General features: G+C 45.2%; 2 protein-coding genes across 8 annotated transcripts in view; one reads left to right on the forward strand and one right to left on the reverse strand.

Annotated features, from left to right (window-relative positions):
* LOC110530221 (chloride channel protein 2) overlaps positions 1-23,184 on the reverse strand; it is a 78,908-nt gene that overhangs the window by 44,260 nt on the left and 11,464 nt on the right. For all 7 annotated transcript variants that reach the window (XR_005052924.1, XR_005052922.1, XR_005052923.1 and 4 more), the window contains exon 2: positions 9,985-10,138. Coding sequence is in view for 4 of the 7 variants with exons in the window: in XM_036985784.1 (XP_036841679.1) it covers positions 9,985-10,138 (154 nt within the window). In the remaining 3 variants the exon portion in view is untranslated. The remainder of the gene's footprint in view (positions 1-9,984; positions 10,139-23,184) is intronic.
* Positions 10,977-14,514, forward strand: LOC110530222 (zona pellucida sperm-binding protein 4). Its single transcript, XM_021613117.2, has 8 exons — positions 10,977-11,508; positions 11,650-11,837; positions 12,107-12,204; positions 12,468-12,625; positions 12,914-13,106; positions 13,296-13,434; positions 13,995-14,070; positions 14,315-14,514. Exons 1-8 carry the CDS (start codon positions 11,136-11,138, stop codon positions 14,395-14,397), a joined length of 1,308 nt encoding a protein of 435 aa, XP_021468792.2. The 5' UTR covers positions 10,977-11,135; the 3' UTR covers positions 14,398-14,514.

The raw sequence follows: 23,184 nt of genomic DNA on the forward strand, positions 1-23,184 counted from the left end.
TCACTGTGGTAACGAAGGGACATTCATTAAATACCGAAAAAGCACAGCAAACTGTGTCAGCAGAACACAGAGTGTCTTGAGGGACAGTCTTTACATTCTCTAAATACTGAACCAGTAGAATTCCAGACGTTTGCCAGTTTACAGAAAAGGAGAATACATTGAGACCAATGAAGCCTCTTTTAGCTGACCTAACTATTTCATTCAAGTTTCTTTCAATTGCTCTATACGTCTGTCTTTGTCTTACTCCACAGACATATCAGCCCATAGCCTCTCAAAGGCCATGTGCCAAACGGCACCCTATTCCCTTTAAAGTGCACTACTTTTGACCAGAGCCCTATGGGCCCCAAAAGTAGTGCACTAGGGGATAGGGTCCCATTTGGGACAGAACCTTTGAGAGGCTATGGGCAGGTATGCAAAATATATATATAGATAAAGTTAGGTCAGTGAAAAGAGGCTCCATTGGACTCAAAGTATTCTCCTTTCTCTATGAACTGGCAGTCTGGTATTGTACGGGTTCCGTATCTAGAGCGTTCGTGGACTGTGTCCCTCTAGACACCCAACGTGCTCTACAGACACAGTCGCTGGACATCTTCTGTACTTAGCCAATGCCCCTTCACTGCCACAAGGACATAAATATGACTTTATCTTTCAATAAATGTGTACTACTGATTTGAAATCCAAACATGGTCTTATCTTTGTGAGAGATGGCGAGAGGAATATTGACGTGGGGAGGGAGAGATGGACAAGTGAGAGAGAAAGATGGAGGAAGAGGGGGAAAAGGAAAGAGATAAGAGGGAGAGGCATGATAAATCAAGAGAGAGACAGAACCGCAGTTAACAGCAGGCGGAGAGAGATATATTATTGTTTACTTCACTTTTGTTTATTATCTACTTCACTTGGCAATGAAAACATATGTTTCCCATGCCAATAAAGCCCCTTGAATTGAATTGAGAGCGAGAGCAAGAGCGAGAGCGGGAGAGAGAGAGAGAGAGAGAGAGAACAGCTGACAGACAGAGAGTGATGGGGCAGGTCACAGGGGGACATTGAGGTCCCCAAGGGAACAGTGGGGAAGCAGGGGCACAACTGTGTTCATGGCAACGTGATAGGCCCCGTTGACAACCGCCAGCCAGGGCACCTGCTGACTGGCACCTCACTTGCCCATGCGCACGGGCGTGCAGACACACTCAGGCGAGCATGCACACACACACATATGCACACAAACACATTGAGTTGGAATACGCGCACACAGGCACACATACATGTAATTTTCTAGGTCCGACAGTGCAGTAACATTGATTACATTGTTTATGACTACACTAGTGTAATAGGACACCTCGTGGTAGAGCCATAGTACTACAGGTTATGGTTGTCAGTCAACCACTGAACATGTGTGTGCCAACCATGCAACGCTTCTAGATAAACGACCATCAACTGAACTGTGTCTGGACATTACTTTATTATTCATGCATATGGAGTATTACCATGGCGACGAGGATTAAAAACGAGATGGATTACAGCAAGAAAACAAACATTCAACTGAATTTTACTTTCGGGCAAGTAAAGGATTTTCACTCGTGATTAGCAAGCTAGGCTAGCACGCTAACGCTTGCAAGCTAACAAGCTGGTAGCTAGCTAAAAGGACATTGAAATGGCGCCAGCAATCGCACAGTTTAAAACTGAAAGTGACCCCAGTTCTGTCGGGACACGTTGGAATAAATGGGTGCAGATATTCAAACTTTACACCATAGCGGCGATGCTAGGCTGAAAGCACTGCTGTTGCACTTAAAAAGGAGAACGAGCGCATGACATTTGCGACACGTTCGCGGTAGAGGCAGATAAGTATGCAGACACAAAACTGAAAAAGAACGTTCAGTATCAATATAGTAAGTAAAGCCACTCAGCAGCAGGGCAAGAAGTCCAATAATGGACTAAAGGAACCTAACGTTAATCCTTATAGTCCAAGGACCTGTTTGGCTCTAGAAGCCAAAACAGCCAAAAACTCCATATAAAAGTGAATCGATTCTCAATTGCGGTATGGTTCTGGAAACATAAATCTTCCTACTTTCACATTGACATTTTAGTAAACACTCTTATCCAGAGCGACTTACAATAGTGAGTGCATACATTTTCATGCGTTTTCATATTGGTCCCCAGTGGGAATTGAACCCCCTACCTTGATGTTGCAAGCACCATACTCTACCAACTGAGCAACATGATGGGACCCATCACATCAAAATATTTTCATAAGTGCAAAATTGACTTCATGTTAACTGGCCAGGTCGCAGTTGTAAATGAGAACCTGTTCTCAACTGGTCTACCTGGTTAAATAAAGGTGAAATAAAAAATAAAAAAATAAAATAAAAACTGGTTTTAAAAGAATTGCAGCCAACAGTATTTTGCAGTAGCAGCACATTTGAGGCATCCATCTTCCGTTCACACACACACAGGTGTTAGGAGACACAGATAGCTAATTAGCACAGGTAGTCGATTCTGTCTTCCGTCTGATTCTGTCTTCCGTAAACACGCGCTGTAACATGGAGATATTGTCGTGTGGGAACACTAACCCTATAAAGGTGTATCAATTGAACCTTTTGTTATTTGAAAATAATTTATCGCTGGTATGAAAGATCGGGTTCTTCCAAAACTGTACTGCAAGAAATGTGTGTTAATGTTCAGACCGAGCATCGGGGCTCTTAACAAACCTCCCCCTTACATAAGACGACTTTGTCCAATGACTCTGTGTATTGTAATGGAACGGTGAGTCAGGATCAAGAAGTAGGCGAGAGCCTAGATACTTACCAAACCAGACTTTGCATGTTAACAAATAACTTTGAGTTTGCAGACATTGACATGGAGATGAAAGAACAATTGATTCAGAGCTGTACCTCGTCCAGGCGGCGCTGTCGTGATTCCTCCTGGCACCAGAGGGCGGCAGAGACCACCCAAGAGACTTTTACTGGACTCAGGTGTGTCTTATTATTTTCGTGATTGTGCCCCTGTTAAGTAACCCTATTTTGAGATGTGAGATATCACAATCTTTTTCAATAATGACAGGAATGTTTAGTTTGGCCTAAACTAGATCGAGGCATGGACACAGTCTCAATGGGGATAACTGAATTAAGTGATAATGCATGAGAATTCAGTGTTTGGAGGAGATATTCATTGAGGGCCAGAAAACCGTGCCAATATATCCTCCAAACATCGCTTTCGAGGGCATTATCAATTTTATATAACGAGTTACCAACATATTCAAATCAAGATTGACATTTTCATTAAAAACTTTATTTTGATTAATTTCTGTCACGCCCTAACCTTAGTTACCTTTGTTTTATTTTGGTTAGGTCAGGGTGTGACGAGGGTGGTATGTGTGTTTTTGTATTGTCTAGGGTTTTTTGTACATCTTTGGGTTTTGGTTTGTCTAGGTATATATAGGTCTATGGTGGCCTGAATTGGTTCCCAATCAGAGGCAGCTGTTTGTCGTTGTCTCTTATTGGGGATCCTATTTAGGTTACCATTTTCCATGTTGGTTTTGTGGGTTATATTCTATGTTTAGTTGCCTGTTCTGCACTAGCCATATAGCTTCACAGTTGGTTTTGTTGTATAGTTTTGTTCAGTTTTATTCTCTCTTTCATTAAAGAGTTATGTACGCTTACCACGCTGCGCCTTGGTCTCCTCCATACAACGACCGCGACAGAATAACCCACCAAACCAGGACCAAGCAGCATGAAAAGAAGGAACAGCACTTAATGGGAAAATGGACCTGGGAGGAGATATTAGATGGAGCAGGACCCTGGACACAGCAGGGGGAGTATCGCTGTCCTAAGGAGGAGTTAGAGGCAGCGAAAGCGGAACGGCGATACTACGAGGAGAAATAAGGGAGAATAGAGGAACAGCGAAGATATGAAGGTACACGGCTAGCACGGAAGCCCGTGACGCAGCCCAAATATTTTTTTGGTGGGGGCACACGAGGAGATTGGCTGAGTCAGGTAGGAGACCTGAGCCAACTCCTCGTGCTTACCGTGGGGAGCATGTAACTGGTCAGGCACCGTGTTATGCAGAGATTGGCAAGGTGTCTCCAGTGCGCTATTCTAGCCCGGTTTGCTCTATTCCAGCTCCTCGCATTTGCCTGGCTAGAATGGGCATCCAGCCAGGACGTATTGAGCCAGCTCTATGTTCTGGATCTCCAATGCGTCTCCACGGTCCAGTACGCCCTGTTCCTCCTCCCCGCACTCGCCCTGAGGTGCGTGTCACCAGCCCGGTACCACCAGTGCCGGCACCAGGCCTCCAGTGCGTCTCGGGAGTCCAGAGCGTCCGGCGACAGTACCCAGTCCAGAGCGTCTGGCGACAGTACCCAGTCCAGAGCGTCTGGCGACAGTACCCAGTCCAGAGCGTCTGGCGACAGTACCCAGTCCAGAGCGTCTGGGGACAGTACCCAGTCCAGAGCGTCTGGCGACAGTACCCAGTCCAGAGCGTCTGGCGACAGTACCCAGTCCAGAGCGTCCGGCGACAGTACCCAGTCCAGAGCGTCCGGCGACAGTACCCAGTCCAGAGCGTCCGGCGACAGTACCCAGTCCAGAGCGTCCGGCGACAGTACCCAGTCCAGAGCGTCCGGCGACAGTACCCAGTCCAGAGCGTCCGGCGACAGTACCCAGTCCAGAGCGTCCGGCGACAGTACCCAGTCCAGAGCGTCCGGCGACAGTACCCAGTCCAGAGCGTCCGGCGACAGTACCCAGTCCAGAGCGTCCGGCGACAGTACCCAGTCCAGAGCGTCCGGCGACAGTACCCAGTCCAGAGCGTCTGGCGACAGTACCCAGTCCAGAGCGTCCGGCGACAGTACCCAGTCCAGAGCGTCCGGCGACAGTACCCAGTCCAGAGCGTCCGGCGACAGTACCCAGTCCAGAGCGTCCGGCGACAGTACCCAGTCCAGAGCGTCCGGCGACAGTACCCAGTCCCTAGCGTCCGGCGACAGTACCCAGTCCAGAGCGTCCGGCGACAGTACCCAGTCCAGAGCGTCCGGCAACAGTACCCAGTCCAGAGCGTCCGGCGACGGGCCACAGACCGGAACCTCCAACGACGGGCCACAGTCTGGAACCTCCAACGACGGGCATGTGACGTGGTAAGGTTGGACCCAGGTGCAGAGAAGAGACCAGACGAGGAACCAGTGGTTAAGGATAAACATACCACTTTACTGAGAAACGGTAGTCGCAGGATCACAGTGCACTTGAAAAACAACAAACACTATGTCTCAAACTCACTCAGGACACAAACGCACCTAGTAAACAATTTAAGCTTATGCAAAGGACCACAGAAAACACACCTCTTTTAATGGTAGATCCCTCACTTCCAAGGCAGTCATAGTCGATGAACTAATCACTGATCATAGTCATGATGTGATTGGTCTGACTGAAACATGGCTCAAGCCTGATACATTTACCGTGTTAAAGGAGGCATCTCCTCCTGGTTACACTAGTGACCATTTCTCCTCTGCAAAGGCAGAGGTGTTGCTAGCATTTCCGACAGTGTTTTCATATGTTGAGCTTCTAGTCATGAAATCTATGTAGCCTACTCAATCACTTTTTAAAGCTACTGTTTTACAGTCCTCCTGGGCCATATACAGCATTCATCACTGAGTTCCTTGAATTCCTATCGGACCTTGTAGTCATGGCAGATAATATTCACATTTTTGGTGACTTCAATATTCACATGGAAAAGTCCACAGACCCACTCCAAAAGACTTACGGAGGCATCATCGATTCAGTGGGTTTTGTCTAACATGTCTCCGGACCTACTCACTGCCACAGTCATACTCTGGACCTAGTTTTGTTAATTAGCTCCCTGGTATGCAGAAAATACCCGAGCCCTGAAGCAAGCCAAAATGGAAGTATTCTGACTAGCTTGGAAAGACAGTACTGTGCAATACTGAAGAACCCTCATTGCTGCTTGATCATCCTATTTTTAAAACCTAATTGAGGAGAATGAGAACAATCCAAAATGTATTTTTGATACTGTCTCAAAACTAACTAAAAAACAGCATTCCCCAAGAGAGGATGGCTTTCCCTTCAGCAGTGATGAATTCATAAACTTCTTTGATGAATAGATCATGATCATTAGAAAGCAAATTACGGACACCTTTTTAAATCTGCGTACTTCTCCAAAGCTCAGTTGTCCTGATTCTGCACAGAACTGCCAGGAACGAAGATCAATGGAGACACTCAAGAACTGGTGTCCTGTGTTCCTTTAAGTAGGGTCCCTCTAATTCTCTCTCTCCTCCTGGAGGACCTGAGCCCTAGGACCGAGCCCTAGGACCATGCCCCAGGACTACCTGGCCTGAAGACTCCTGGCTGTCCCCAGTCCACCTGGTTGTGCTGCTTCAGTTTCAACTGTTCTGCCTGCGGCTATGGAATCCTGACCCGTTCACCGGACATGCTACTTTGTCCCGGACCTGCTGTTTTCGACTCCAGAGCTGACCACTCTGACCAGGGCCATGACTACACCCAAGAATCTCTCTCTCTCTCTCTCCCTCTCTCTCTCTCTCTCAACCTCTCTCTCGACCTCTCTCTCTCTCTCTCAACCTCTCTCTCTCTCGACCTCTCTCTCTCTCTCGACCTCTCTCTCTCTCTCTCGACCTCTCTCTCTCTCTCTCGACCTCTGAATGGGCAACTGACGTTTACTCCTGAAGTACTGACCTGTTGCATTCTATATAACCACTGTGATTATTATTTGACCCTGCAGGTCATCTATGAACATTTGAACATCTTGAAGAACAATCTGGTCATGTACTCTTATAAATCTCCACCCGATACAGCCAGAAGAGGACTAGCCACCACTCAGAGCCTGGTTCCTCTCTCGGTTTCTTTATCGGTTCCTGCCTTTCTGGGGAGTTTTTTTCTAGCTATCGTGCTTCTACATCTGCAGTGGTTGCTGTTTGGGGTTTTAGGCTGGGTTTCTGTATAGCACTTTGTGACATCTGCTAATGTACAACAACACATTTGTCACTGTTCCAATACTTTTGGAGCTCACTGTATATTCTCATTGTTATCTTGATAGGCGAGTCCCCTACAAGACAGAATTTTGAATAAAATTCCATTTCAACTTCCTCGGTTGGTTGGTTGGGGGAATTTGTCTTTGTGCAGGTTGAATTTTCAGACAAAATGTTTAGTGTGCAGGTCCGGGATCAAGGGGTAACATTCTCCTCTCTCGACACACATGTGTTCCCGACGGAGACCGGGGTCTAATCCCTGCGTTGAACCCTCCCATTTTATATCCCCTAATCATGTATATGGCCTTGTAATTCACATTTTTTTCTGAATTTAATAAAAATATATGGGATCCAAAAGGTTCACTGGAAACTATTGTTGTACAGACTTTTCCACAATAGAGGTTGGTCCCAGTGCAGGATGACATTTTTGACTAAATGTTCACAGGAAAGTATTGTCGTACAGACTATTCCACGATATCCCATTGACTAGTGGCACCACTGCTAGTGGTACCTGTGTCATCTCAGGAAGACTTTCTGGCTAACAGATACACACACACACAAACACACACTAGTTTGGCACGTGGTGGGTGGCCCTCTGCCCGGTGCTTGCATGTGCGACTTGGCCCGTCCTTATATCCACAGCAGCGTGACAGACGTCTCCATCTCAATTCAAAACGCACACCGTCTGCCAGATGCACATTTTTATCCCCACGTAATGAATTGCTTATTCTGTTCGTAATATAAATCGTACAAAAATACATGATATAGTGACACGTGGGCCAAAGCAATCAAAACAAATGTGAGTGTAAAATCCCTCAGCGCAAGCATAGGCCACAACAATCACGAGCAACCAGTGACCGACATGGGAAAAGCCCGTTTCATCAGAGGCACTGGCGCATCTCAAAGGAATTCTGGACGAACCCCTGAAACAGGATAAATAAATACCGGAAACCACAACCTGTCATCTGGGCTCTTTCCCCCACAACCCCAGGTTGTAAAAAATAACGATTTCAACACGCGGCCTATGGAAGTTAATGCACGCAGACCGTCACAATAAAAGGCAGTAGAACTACATGTTCAACATAGAACACAGTAGACGGCCAATGGTGGCGAGCGCGAGGAGTCAGTCACGCTGGATTAAGTGTTAGCGTAGCATGTTAGCGCTCTCTCCATCTTCGCTAAGCCGCTTTCGCTCTCTAGAGCTAACCGTCACGATGAGCAGCTCAGCCTTTTTGACGGAGTGTGTAGGCAGGGCTCTCAAACCGTGGCTCTGGATGTGGAGTAGAACAGAGGCAGACACACATCCTCCTACTCCTCCGGTGGGGAGGATGGCTGGGCTCTGCTCTCCTCGAGTTATGCAACATGTACCAGAACGTGGCAAGATCTCGCCGGTACTCAAGAGTCTTAGTGAAGAGAGGCCGAGTTGTGTCCTTTTATTTTACAGACCCGTGAAATTTCACCCTTTGTTATGCCTTTTGCATCTCGGGCCTCATTGGGTTATTCCTCTTCAAGGTTTGAGTGCCAGTACCCTTTTAACTCTATTGATACGTTTTCTCCTAAGCGCCAGCTACCATTCATTCTAGCCTGAACGGAAACCAGGCTTCCTAGTACAAATATAAACACACATATACTGTCACTGTATATTCTCTCTCTCTCTCTCTCTCTCTCTCATAGACTGATAATAAATAAATTGGTCACTGAACACAACAATAGGTACTACACTTGATCAGCAACTACTTCTGATTGCTATCTTATTAACAGAGGAAAAAGTCCCTAAACCAACCACTCTGGCTACATATCTTTTCAGTAAGCTCTTTCCCAGTCAGCTAGAGTATTTACGATAATGCTTTCACCTATCCAATCGTAATCGGCTCAGTAGCCACAAGGGCATGGTGTGTAGGAGACACGGATAGAAAGCAGTTGGAACACAGCCATAAACTTCAGCCTACACAGTCACATGCATTCTAAATCACACCCACAAAGATAGTGATGCTACTTTATTTTTATTTCTCTTTCTACCTCTCTCTCTCTCTGTCACGCATGCACTCACATCCTCTCCTTGTTCCTGTCCCCCATCATGTCGTACTACTCTGGAGAGAAAAGCCAGGAGGTTGAAAGGCGTGACGCAGTAAAGATGAAGGTGACAGAGGAGCTATTGACATGCACAGCAGCAGCCCTCGTCATCACAGACACACTAAGTGACCATTCATTACCAGCAGAGGGGGCTGTTTTTTACATTGGCAGAAGAGCAGTGCCGTCACCCACGAGGCCATGGCACAGGATTGCTCATCGGTCATCATGCTGTGTCATAAGCGTCAACTTTACCCATCTCTCTCATTTAGAGGCTGATAGGATGCACCAGTAACATCAGAACCTCTCTTCAAATGTGTTCTGTGTTCAATAGGGCAGAGCGGTCAGGTCAGGTCAGGTTATGGTCTGGGTTATCTCTCGTGGAAAGACTGGGTGAACATATATGGTACAGCAGATCTGTCATGATATAGCGAGATGCGTGAGATCGCGAGCAACATTAGTTTCGGTGCTTGGGTTTTCCGTCACTGGTTATTTGGACAAATCACGAGTTCGCAGGTGTTATCATCTTTCGAATTTAAGAATGGGAGGGGACATTTGGCCCATAGACATGCCCGTAACTTGCAAAGAGAGAGGGTGGAGCTCTTCGTTCTGGTTCCGATCCCCGTTCTCTCTCTTCTCTTAATTAAAACATATGGACCCAGAACTTTTTAGAGCATCTGACCAATTACGCAAGACTTTAGTTCTGGGTTAACCGAGATTGTGGTCAGTGAGGTGGTTAGTGTAGCATAGGATGATGCTGTCAATTCAGTGGTTGTGGTGCAGTCATAGGAGCACAGTACTCGCTCACTCTGATACTTGGCACTGTAGTCTTTCTGTGGTCATTACACAGGTCAGTAAATATGAGTGGTCATGTTGAGTTCATTAGACATCTTAGTAAATATGAGTGGTCATGTTACCATCAGTCGGTCACTCACCATGACACTTAGCGCAAGGGTCTTTCTCATACTCCAGCAGCTCTGCCGACCGACTGCGAACACTGGTGACCCTCCGCAGCCCCCCGCCATCACGCAGGCGGGCCGCCTCCTCCTTGGCGTACACACCGAGCTCCTGTGTGTAACGCCCATACATCTACATGAGAGGGGGGAGGGAGAGGGGCAGGAAGGGAAGGGAAAAGAAAGAGAATATTAGATAATTTTTAAGTATTCATTATGACCCTCAGCTTACACAACCAGCTTCTGAGTTTTGCTTAATGAAATAAATTAATCACACATGGCAGAGAGAGAGGAGGACAGAGGGATGAGAAGGGGGAGGGCAAGAGAGAATTAGGGAGGGAGAGATAGAAGGGGAAGGAAGGAGAAATAGTGGCTGCATTTCAATAGTCTTAAGGACTAGCTAAAAGGTGTCCCTCATACGGAATCAATGGAATGGCATCAAACACATGGAAACCATTTGTCTGATGTATTTTGATACCATTCCACTTATACCGCTCCAGCCTTTACCACGAGCCTGTTCGCCCCCAATTAAGGTGCCACCAACCTCCTGTGATTAAACACGGGAGAGAGATGGAGAGAAGAAGGGGGGGACAAGAAAAAGATGAGAGAGAGAGAAAGTGAAGGAGACTAATAGAGGATGTATCTCAATAGTCAAAAATGGTGTCCTCCTTCCTCCGTTTGTGCTGAGAAGACTGGGGAAAGGACATTTTTGAATATTGGTTATTTTGTAGCCTATATTCTCAGATCAGTGAAAATGACAGAAGAAGAGGAAGCAACTTTCGACTACTGAGACGGACCCACACAATTGATCAATTTCACAGCATTTAAATTGGCCAGTTTGATAGACACAATCCCTAGGTAATGATCCCTCCCTAGAGCCAAATGAGCCGTCAATGAGCTGCACCTGCCAGGCCCTGACTGATTAACTACCCGGGGCTGGCGACGGCATGACTCTTAACGAGGAGGGGCTCCCGCCAAACCAACACACTCAATCAGGGGTATATTCAATACTCCGATTCCTTTGCAGAACTTTCCTTAAACGGAAGCAAACGGAATAAAACGAGGCGGACCTGCCTGAATTTGTCCAATAGAAACTCTTGTTTTGCTCTGTTTGTTGTCCGTTTGGTTCTTAAATGGTAAACGGTTTCCGTAATGAATACATCTCAGGCATAAAAGCCTCAGCAAGCTACAGAAGTACAGTGGAGTCAGTCCAATATTGTACAACAATGGCAGGGTGGGTTGAAGTTGCAATAGTGGTCGTGTGCTGCGCCAATGTACTTGGTGCACTAATGTGGGAAGTGGGTCCACAGCATCTGACTAGACCTGTAACTTATGCTGTGCAGCCTCAGCAGGTCATCCGGAGCCCAGTGGCTTCCACTCCTATAGAGAAATGCCAAGTAAAGGAGGAAGAGAGGATTACTTGTGGAACCCCTGCGATTACCATTGCTCAATGTGACGCGATCAACTGCTGCTTTGATGGGTGGCGGTGCTACTATGGGAAAGCAGGTGAGTCTACTGTAGTTTAGGTTTTTCCTAATGTATTTTTACAATGTTTGTATAATTTGTACTTCTCCCTGCCAAGCTCTAACTTGTAAGACTCATTTATGGAGTGTTAGTGTCTTCTCTCTGTGCCATCTCCTTCCCCAGTGACTGTTCAGTGTAGCAGAGATGGTCAGTTTGTGGTGGTGGTGGCCAGGGATTCCACTCGGCCCAACCTGGACCTTGATTCCATTAGTCTGCTTGGTGGGCAGGATGCCCCCTGTAAGCCTGTTGGCACCACTACAGTCTTTGCTGTATACCAGTTCCCTGTCACTGCATGTGGCACCACTCTGATGGTGGGTAGCTGTCTTGATGTGCCATGCACTGTGACTCTATGAATCCAATCCATTGTAGGGGGGGGGGGGGGGTGTATAATCATATCTTGGTCTGAAACACTGCTTGGGTTCTATTCTCCCTGGTAGTTAACTGGCTAATTATGTAATTACCCAGTGTGCCTCATCTAATGTGAGGATAAAAATGAACACCTGTGTTGCTCTTCATTTAAAGCCTGGCTGTTATATACCCATTGGTGTACACCAACTAAATGCGTTTTGTACCTTTTCAGGAGGACAGTGGCTATGTGGTCTATGAGAACAGCATGACGTCTTCCTATGAAGTGGGGATTGGACCTCGTGGCTCAATCACCAGAGACAGCCATTTTGAGTGGGTCTTCTCTCCAGTGGCTTAATGTTCACCCAATTCCACCCGAGGCTCAATTAAATGCTCCAGCAATTTTTCTTTTGATATCTCTAAGATATTTCAAGGGGACTAATTAACTAAAGACGCTGACGCTAACTGGTATCCAATTTGACGCTCGACTTGTCATACCCAGCAAATGCTAGCTAGCCCACACAATCAATGTTGAGAAACCCGATACTGATGGTCCTAATGTACATCACATAACAGTAGGAATGTTTCTCTCCTAGGCTGCAGTTCCAGTGTAAGTACATTGGCACGGCAGTGGAGATACTGACTGTTGAGGTGAACACTGTTGCTCCACCTGCTCCGGTTGCTGCTCCTGGACCCATCAGCGTGACGCTGCGACTGGCCAGAGGACAATGTTACAACGAGGGATGTGTGGAAGGTAAGTTGGCAAAACGGTTGTGTAAAAGGAATAATAAAATTACTTCATTAATGGCTTGTAGTTGTGTCTGAGGGGAAATTGCTTTGTGGCGTAACATGCCTGGTTCCTTAACTTATCGTCTATCAAGACTTTCAAATGTGTTGCTTCCTGGGTGGAACCAGGGAGTTAACCCCCTCCCCCAAGATGTGTCTTCCAACATTCTTGGGGGAGGGGGTGGTGTAAGCTGGCCAGCACTGTTCTGAAATGTTTACACTTCAAGTGTTTGAATTCTAACCTTTGTCTCCACAGATGTGGAAGCCTACACCTCCTACTACAGCGAGGCAGACTACCCAGTTGTCAAGGTCCTAAAGGAGCCGGTTTATGTTGAGGTTTACATCGAGAGGAGGACTGACTCTAACCTGGTCCTGAATTTGGAGCACTGCTGGGCCACCTCCTCCCCCAGTCCTCTAAGCCTGCCCAAGTGGGACCTCCTGGTTGATGGGTAACTGGAGAACTAAGATGGTTGCCTTGCTGCTTTTTTTTCTCCATATATTGCGCCTTTCTTACTTTAATTTTAAATCTGTGCTTACATGTCAACTAACTGGGGCTCTTCCAACCAGAATGTTAACTTAGGAACTTTAGGAAGATCCTAGAGTTGTACAAACAATGACTTTTTTTCCCCCCCCTCCAGGTGTCCATCTCAGGATGACCGCTACCTGACCTCTGTGATCCCTGTGTCTGGCGTCATGTTCCTCACCCACTACAAACGCTTTGTGGTCAAGATGTTCACTTTTGTGGATGTGCACACCTTAGCCCCTCTGAAGGACAGGGTACTGCATCTTTACTTTACTTTACAGCAGGAGTGTTTCAATCAAGGCCTCGTGGTCTGCTGGGCTTTTCTCCCTGATGGTTGACTGATTGGCCAGGAAGTCCACTCCACTTCCGTCCAAGTCACTAGTTGAAAGCCAGCGGTGCTGTTGACGGCTTTTTAATGGCTTGCATAATTGTCGCTATTTGGGGCTGCCTAGCAGTTAAGGAGCGTTGGGCCAGTAACAGAGGTTGCTGGTTCGACTTGTTGAGTAGGTGAGAGCTGTGCCCTTAAGCAAGCTGCTTAACCTTAATTTCTCCTGTAAGTCACTCTGGAGCCTGTCTGCTAAATGATACCAAGCTAAAGGTTTGCTTTCCATCTGCAGGATGACATTCATTATCAATTATCAAGCATTTTGCACTAGATGGGATGGCTGTTAAGTCAAAATTGGTCATTGTAGAGATTCATAAGCAAATTGGCTGTAAAGGTCAGGTTTGACTCTGTTCCAGCTAGTGACCACTCTGCAGAGCTGCCTCTAGTACATGAATCATCCCAATTAATGCCAACATTCCTTCCATCCAGGTATTCATTCACTGTAGTACAGAGGTGTGCTACGCTACTGGAAACCACTCCTGTCAACAGAGCTGCAACAGGCAAAGTAAGGGCTTTAAAAAATAAATAAATCTAGGGATGGATTTAAATTTGATCATCTCGCTTTAGTAATTTTTAAGTGGTGGCCATCAATCCTGGTCCTAGAGCACTATGGGGTTTACATTTGCACAGACATCAATACATCCTAACCTTAATTTGACCAGGGTTTGAAAGTAGCTGGAAATACTAAACTGTTATGCCTTAGTTGGATTTAGTGCTTGAAGCATTGACTTAATCGTGTGTTCCTCCAGGGAGAGATGTGTCTTTGGATGGAGAGACTTCTGTGGTGTCCAGTGGAGAGCTGATTCTGACCAGAACCACCTGCCAGGCCTGAAATACTTCTGATCCACCTCTGCTTGGGATGAGGGCCTGACTACGACCTAGTAGCAGATACAAGATGCCTATTCACTTTTTATCCACTAGCTTGCTAAATAAAATGATTGATTTTCAATTTGCATGTTGATGTGTTTCTGTTTGACTCTACTGGAGAACTGATATTGCTTTCAACATTTTGGGCACATGGTGGTTCTGATTTCTGCCAATCACCTTGGATCCTTGTTTGGTTGTAGAGTTAAGCCATGCAAGATCACTATAGCAACGCATTGGCTTAATTTCTGAAGGGTTGTCCCTTGTTTTTTTTAAAACTGTATACTTGGATACTGACAGCCTTTCAAGGTAAGTGTAATTGGTCATGTGCCTTGACTACTTGAGGAATTCATTCCAAGCTAATGAATCAGGTGTTCTGGAAACAGTTTCTGGAAGGTAGCTTCACACAAGCGCTGCGTCTTGTCTGTAGATTGGCATAAGACTGAGCCAGAACAAGCAGAAGTAATAAGCTGCTGGAACAGTGCTTGTATTGGAAATGCCTCATGTGGCCATGTAGAGGAATGACATTTGTCTCGCAGATGTGAAAGTGGCACATGTTTCCAGGCGACTGCTTGACGGCAGCGTGTCTCTAATGAAAGTTAACTGGCATGTGTGCCATGTTCTAGGGAGTGTGATCCTACAAAGTGTGACATTAGGGTGATGTCTATGGCGGGGACCCTGTCTGCCAGCTGAGGACTCTTTCCCCCATATACCAACCTGTATGTCTGTCTGGATTTTACACAGGCCTGCACCCACCACTGAATACACATCTAGCGGCACAAGGGTCATCCTTTCAATTTCCTGGTTAAAATGTCTTTGGTAATCAAACATTTAGAGACATGCTCTCTGTATATACCAGTTTATAGGGTCAGTGCAGTGCCTTTCATCTCTGCTCTATTCTCCATCTCTGCTCTCCCTACGCTCTGTCCCCTTTTCTGTCTAAATACAGTGCTGTGATCAGAGCAGTGAGAAGCCAGAGACGCATTGAGATGAGCATCACGCCTCCAGACATTTTCTGCTCTCTACTTTCCCGCTCTCTTCAGCTACCAGCACTTACCTTTTTTCCCTCTATTTCCCCTCTCCCACTCATTGAGATGGGCATCACGATTCCTCCAGACTTGCTCTTTCCGCTTGCTTGAGCAGGTGAGGCACAGAAAGAAAGCTGCACAGCCGTGGCTTCTGTCTTGACAGAAGGATGTCCAATAGCCCACCTCCCATCACTTTACAGCCCATCAGCCTCTCCCTGTTCTACCCATTTAACTAGGGCAAGTCCACATATGACACTGCAACAAATGGAACCACTCTACTGTGTAGGCAGCCAGCTACATCCTGACGAAACGCACACACTGGCTGATAGTGGAAACACATACCTGGTGTGTACAGTACCAGTCAAAAATTTGGACACCTACTCATTCAAGGGTTTTTCTTAATTTTTTTACTATTTGCTACATTGTGGAATACAAGGGAAGACAAAACTATGAAGTAACACATGGAATCATGTAGTAAGCAAAAAAGTGTTAAAACAAATCAAAATATATTAGATATTTGAGATGCTTCAAAGTAGCCACCCTTTGCCTTGACCGCTTTGCACAGTCTGTGTAGAAAATAGTGAAAAATAAAAACCCTGGAATGAGTAGCTGTGTCCAAACTTTTGACTGGTACAGTAAATCTGTAGGCTAAATGATAATGAACACAATCACGTGCAGGAGACCACACACACACAGTGGTATTAATGCTGCCTGTTAGTGGCCCCGTCCTGGGCTTGTGAGAAACCAATCACACACCATCTGGCGTGCGGTCCCCTGGTGTAGCAGCAGGTGGACTGAAGGACTGTGTGTTAAATGAGCTGTGGTCACCACTACGGTTACCGAAGATATTCCCTGCAACATTGTCAACAGATGAAAAAGCAACAATGACATAGCAACTTAAACAAGATGACTGGCAACACCACTGGAGTGCTTCCCCTACTGCTACTTACAACTAGGCCAGTGTTTTACAAACCGGGGTCCGTGGTGGTCCAAATGAAATGTTTAAATGTTTTACATTTGTTGTTCCAAAAACAATAACAGTTGGGAGTATTAATGTATTATAAGCAATGTAACATTACTTTTAACAATGCTAATTGTTTGTGCTAATAGGTCTTTCATTTGTTCCCTGCTCAAAGTAACTACATTTGCCCGCCAATATAAACTGTATATTATTTCTGGGAAAGAGCTAGAGCTTTTGATGGTGATTCGCTGGTCCCAGGAACGGAAAAGGTTGTGAACCGCTTACTTGTGCACACCTGGTTCAACTCCTCAACTCCTCATCAGGCTGCCTTGATCAGATCACAGTACTTATCTACCTCAGTTGAATCAGGAGTGTCAGAACTGGGCTTGAACAAAAACCCTGCGCGCACATAGAGTGCCCGTATTGCGTGAAAGAACAGAAACGACACTAAAATCTCATTCCACAAGCTGCTCTAGTATTATGATCAAAACACACACCTGCATATTACAAAGTACTGAAACTCAGAGCAGTGATAGAACAGCTTATCCAAAACCCCCAGGGCTCATGGGACAGGCTTGGGAAATTGAATTAGCTGGGAACGTGAGACTTCATCTGTCTGAAGATCTGCATTAATATACAGTAGGTCGGTCATGGAGGCTGGTGTTGGTGGAGTAGTTACCTATGCACACAATCATATCAAGAACACACGTTCACAAGCGACCCCCAAAAACATAACACAACCTCATAGAATTACCTAAGGCATTTGACCTCTAACCTATGTGGTGTGCCAGAAATGGCCATTCCAGTCATTTCAGGAATCAATGCCCTGTATCAAATTTAACTGACACTCAGTCAAACTGAAACGTATCGTTTAAACATGCTGATTTTGCAATACACTATCCTACATGTCCAAAGAGATTGTACCATTCTTTGTCCCTCCTTCACACCTGCAGTATTTCATCATAAACATCAGAGAGAGAGAGAGAGAGAGAGAGAGCGAGAGAGAGAGAGAGAGATAGAGAGAGAGAGAGAGAGAGAGAGAAGGTAGCTTTATTCTGTCAGAAGCTAAAGTGGAACCGAGCCCACCTCTGTGTGTGTGCAGAGACAGGAATGCTGACTATGACAAGCTACATCCCTGTGATGAGCAAAATAGTCTCTGTGTGTGTTGTGTGTGTGTGACATGGATTTAGAGGTGTTTCTCTCTAGGGCACATCTTCTGCTAATGCTCTAATCACACGCAAGAGTGCAATCACACACACACCTTGCACACACTTGCTCTTTCTCATACACCTATTAATGTACACACACACACCTTGCACACACAAACACAAACACAAACTCGCACGCACACGCGCACACACACCACACACACACACATACACACACACACACACACACACACACACACACACACACACACACACACCTTGCACACACAAACACAAACACAAACTCGCACACACACACCACACACACACACACACACACACACACACACACACACACACACACACACACACACACACACGGTGTGAGGATGGATCATATTTGGTTGCATCTGCAGTTCTCCACGGGCTGCTTTTCCTGTTCAGGTTGATCATGACTTTGATCTGTGCAGCAGCCAAATCGTCCTGAACCCCCGCTGGCCATAAGGACATGAGCCTGCTGTGTCTAACATCTGTTCTGACAGAGGCTTACCACACACATATGCACCCCCCCCCCCCCCCCCCCCCCCCCCCCCCCCCACACACACACACAGTCATGCACATACACACACACTCTGAAGGAGGAGACATCAGTTGGAATGTTATAATACTTAAAGACACCCAAACACCTTCTGTCTAACCATCCCTCTATGCATTCATCCTATGAGTCATACCGGAGGCATACGGTGGCAGTAGCAGCCAGCTGTCCCATCATGCATTGCACCGGACAAGAGTTCCAAAACTCGCTGACCCAGACACCTGTCTGGAAACAGACCTTAACCCTACCATGTGGTGATGGGTAATAGGTGGATTTACATAGCACTTTTATCAGCAGGTGCACAATGGGAACTCACCTCATCTCAACTCACCTCATCCACTACCAAAATGTGCCATCAACCAATGCAACTACATTTAAATATTGTATTTGTTCGTGTGTATTGCGTTGGTTTATCATGAACACTGATGTCTTGCCAAGACTCGAAAAACGGATTCAAAGCTCGAGACTTCCTTCCTGGTAAAGGTTAATTGAAAATCACTAAAAATAGAAATCTGTTTAAGCCAATGCCTCAGCCGCAGTCGATCAGTCTTTATGGCTCTTTATGTTAAAGGCCCAGTGCAGTCCAAAATGGTTTTCCCCTGTGTTTTACAGTGGCAATAAAAAGTATGTGAACCCTGTGGAATTACCTGGATTTCTGCATAAATTGGTCATACAATTTGATCTGATCTTCATCTTAGTCACAACCCACTAATTAGTTAACAGACCAATAAGACAAATAATAATAATAATAACAATAATAACCTCTCTGCCAATAACACATTTTCTGTTTTTCCTTCCCACTCGGACCACTCCCAGACAGTCCTAGCAAAATTCATGATTGAGAAATTGCTTTTCGCTAAGAAGCTATTTTAGCTTATTTTTGACCATTTTAATTGAAAACAATCACAGTTAGGTACTTAATTACTACCCATGATTTAATATTGAGATAAAAACGGCTGAGTTAAAACATTTAAAACATATAAATGGAGAAATAACTTATGAGTACAATAGCTGAAGATGACAACACGACCTCAACCCTGAAGTCGAAGGAATTGTCCGTAGAGCTCCGAGACAGCATTGTGTCGAGGCACAGATCTGGGGAAGGGTACCAAAAAATGTCTGCAGCATTGAAGGACCCCAAGAACACAGTTGCCTCCATCATTCTTAAATGGAAGAAGTTTGGAAGCACCAAGACTCTTCCTAGACCTGGCCGCCCGGCCAAACTGAGCAATCAGGGGAGAAGGGCCTTGGTCAGGGAGGTGATCAAGAACCCGAGGGTCACTCTGACAGAGTTCCAGAGTTCCTCTATGGAGATGGGAGAACCTTTCAGAAGGACAACAATCTCTGAAGCACTCCACCAATCAGGGCTTTATGGTAGAGTGGCTAGACAGAAGCCACTCCTCAGTAAAAGGCACACGACAGCCCGCTTGGAGTTTGCTAAAAAGGCACCTATAGACTCTCAGACCACGAGAAACAAGATTCTCTGGTTTTATGAAACCAAGATGGAACTCTTTGGTCTGAATGCCAAGCATCACATCTGGAGGAAACCTAGCACCATCCATATGGTGAAGAGTGGTGGTGGCAGCATCACGCTGTGGGGATGTTTTTCAGCGGGATGTTTTTACACGTGAACATTTATTTCACTACATCACTAGTTGACACAAGCCCAGAAAGGGTAAATTAGCCAACCCTTGAATGAGTAAAACAAGGCCTATTTTCAGTTTCAGACCCATCTGTAGCTTCGAGTCCTAGGCTATGTCTAAACACCAATACATAGCAGAGTCATATTACATTTCTAACTGGGAGAGCAGAAGGTACAGGGCCCTCTGGCCCCACAGTACATGTCAACTAGCTCTCACATGTTTGGTTAAAATCTGGAGTATGAGCCATCTGTCAGTAGTTTCTCCCTGAGGGGAAAAAGGCCTACCTCCATTTCAGATGATGAAGGGAGTTTCATGTATCACATACCATCACACACATACATACATGCAGGCACACACACACACACACACACACACACAGACACACAGACACACACACACACACACACACACACACACACACACACACACACACACACACACACACACACACACACACACACACACGTGCACACACACACAGGCGCACACACACACACAGGCGCACACACACACAGGCGCACACACATACACACACACACACGCAATTGTATAGGCCATGTATTTATTTGCAATGAACTGGAGGTACATAGCCAGAGGGGAATTCACACCCGAGATATGCACCTATAAATGGAACTTCACCTATAAATTGAACTTTTTTCATACACTTTTCTCTCTGCATGCATTCTGACCATGAATTTAAGTATGGGGAAACGTATGAGCCAGCTATGTGCTTGGGGTGGAGATCACAGAAATGGAGGTGTGTCCACCGATGTGTACACTGACCTTGACTTATATCCACCACCTTTTCGTGCGAGGAAACCATGAATAATGTCGGGCAAACCTGTCTGTTCCATGTGGAAAAACATCTACTTTCTTTTTTCCCGCTGGAAATAACAGCATTGTCCACAAGCTGTAATTTATAAATTGATAAGAGCTACAGAGAAGACCTAGGTTTGTAAATTACAATTATTTTAGATATATTTTACCGCATTATCACTGGAGACAAATGTGAAACCAGTCACCAGGGCGGCAGGTAGTCTAGCAGTTAAGAGCTTTGGGATAGTAACCGTAAGGTCGCTGGATCAAATCCCTTAGGTCAAAAATATGTTGATGTGACCTTGAGCAAAGGATTTAACCATAATTGCTCCTTTAAGTCACTCTGAATAAAAGCATCTGCTAAATGACTTAAATCTAAAATATGGCAGGAAACTGAAAAGCATATCAACATTACAGGAGTTCCTGCCCCTTTCCCACAGTGAAGTATGAAAGACTGTGCCGTTTAAAGCCTGGCTGATGAATCGGACTCACTGATATGGTCGGAGAAATATTTGAATCAGTCTTTATTCCACAGATAAAGCACTGAAATGATATACATAGAATGAAAAAAATATGTCTGCTCAATTGCTGTAATATATATATTTTTAAATGGAATGGTTGCCTAAAGAGGGCACTCTACGAGCTGCTCACTGAACATCACTCACCACTAAGTCAAGACGTGAGAGTAGGCATGGTGGTTTGACGGTGAGTAGCTTGCCGCAGTCAGTGACAGCATATTTGAATAAGTAAATCATCAAAAGTACACTTCACCAAGCAAAACAGCCCTATCCTCATCACATTCTCACTTAGTTAACGTTAGCTGGCTAGCTAGCCAGCAATTGAGTTAGTTTCTATCTAGCCAGCAAGGTAGTTAGCCTAGCTAACACTGGTGCCAAAGTGAACACTTATCCTTGATACAAAAATAACACCGCTACTGTCTGGGTATATTATGTTAACGAGTTTATTTAGTTTCCCGAAATATGCAAGCTAAACTAGAACGTGTGTGACTAAAACCAGAGCGGCAAGGATTTTCCTGCACGAACATTCTCAGTCATTTCAAATCATCAGGACATTGTATTTGCAGTTGAAATACGTTTTTCCAATACGTTTTGTATAGATTTTGAATTGAATAACAGTGTTATTTACACGAATGTTTCAGTAAGAAAACATTGTCCTAATGAACAGCAAGTGTGTGCTTGTCATAACAAGTTCTCGGCAGAGGCTATGCGGACACCCCTGGGGGGCGCAAATTGATGACGTACGTCACGGCAGCTTTGAAGATGAATGGATTCAGTTCAAATCAAATCAAATCATATTGTATTTGTCACATGCTCTGAATACAACAGACCTTACAGTGAAATGCTTACTTACAAGCCCTTAACCAAAAGTGCAGTTTTAAGAAATAAAAGTGTTCATAAAGTATTTACTAAAATAAACTAAAGTAAAAAAATAAATAAATAAAAATTTAAAAAATGAAGGAGCAACAACAAAATAACATAAGCGAGGCTATAGACAGGGGGTACCGGTACAGAGTCAATGTGCAGGGACACTGGTTAGTCAGTAGTCCTGATGAGCCCTTCCCACCTAGCTAGTTTATACTGGCTAACTGGCAACAATAGAAGCATGGTGCTAGTTAAAACTTAATTTCGATGGGCGAGTGGTCGAAAACATCTAATAGTGGTAGTAACCATCACCGTGGTACAATCTAATGCTCAATGAGGAGAGTTTGCGCTGCAAGCCGGCAACAAGGCACACTGTCCTTCACTCCCGATTGCCCCAGTAAGCAGAGGGAAGTAGCTAGAGAGTTTAGCCAATATCAGATCGTGACAGATAAAGCTAATTTATTGTAGTGATTTTCACTGAAAATGTACCACTACGGCGTTAACGTCACCGATTAAAACGGAATGATTCTGAACACTCTCCCTAGTCCCAACTTCGGCAGACAAGTTCCAAATTCATGCTGACGTTTCTAGCCACAAGCCTAAACTAGCTACCTGGGAAGGGCTCATCAGGACGACTGACTGAAGTGACTGAACCAAATCTGTTAGTTTCGACTCGGCTCTTGCTGTGCGACATATATCATCAATTTGGGCACCAGACGATGCCATAAAATGTTTCTTTACATGACCTTTGAATGTTATAAAGCACTGCAGTGAATCTACTCAATACAAATGCTGACATCTAGTGTAGACATTAAGAACTGCATGGTACTGCATTTCAGGTTGTGAACAGTGCAGTTTCAGATTTACTTTGAGACAAAGTTGAATTAATTCATCCCTTCTCATTTATTAGTGTGCTTGTGGTGCTTCAGCACAAACACTTCTGCATTCTTAACCACTGTCATAGACAGACAACTCTTTATGTTGTATCTAAGAAGGTAAACTGAAAAAGTGTTTGTGTTTAATTTCGTATTTATAGAGGATATAGTTAGATATAGGATGTAGCTTTTTGGTGGTATCAGTAATCAGTGACTTTTGCCTCCCTAAAATCGGTATCGCACTGGACCCAAAAATCCCATATCAAATCAAATCAAATTGTATTAGTCACATGCGCCGAATACCACA

This window comes from Oncorhynchus mykiss, chromosome 8, assembly GCF_013265735.2.
Source record: "Oncorhynchus mykiss isolate Arlee chromosome 8, USDA_OmykA_1.1, whole genome shotgun sequence".
NCBI classification, from domain to species: Eukaryota; Metazoa; Chordata; class Actinopteri; order Salmoniformes; family Salmonidae; genus Oncorhynchus; species Oncorhynchus mykiss.

What these genes read in the sequence shown, in the direction of transcription:
- LOC110530222 (XM_021613117.2), top strand. Translation starts at nt 11,136, where the DNA reads ATGGTAAACGGTTTCCGTAATGAATACATCTCAGGCATAAAAGCCTCA. An exon ending in TGGGACCTCCTGGTTGATGG is followed by an intron (nt 13,107 to 13,295) that starts GTAACTGGAGAA and finishes CCCCCCCTCCAG; the next exon opens with GTGTCCATCTCAGGATGACC. An exon ending in TAGCCCCTCTGAAGGACAGG is followed by an intron (nt 13,435 to 13,994) that starts GTACTGCATCTT and finishes CCTTCCATCCAG; the next exon opens with GTATTCATTCACTGTAGTAC.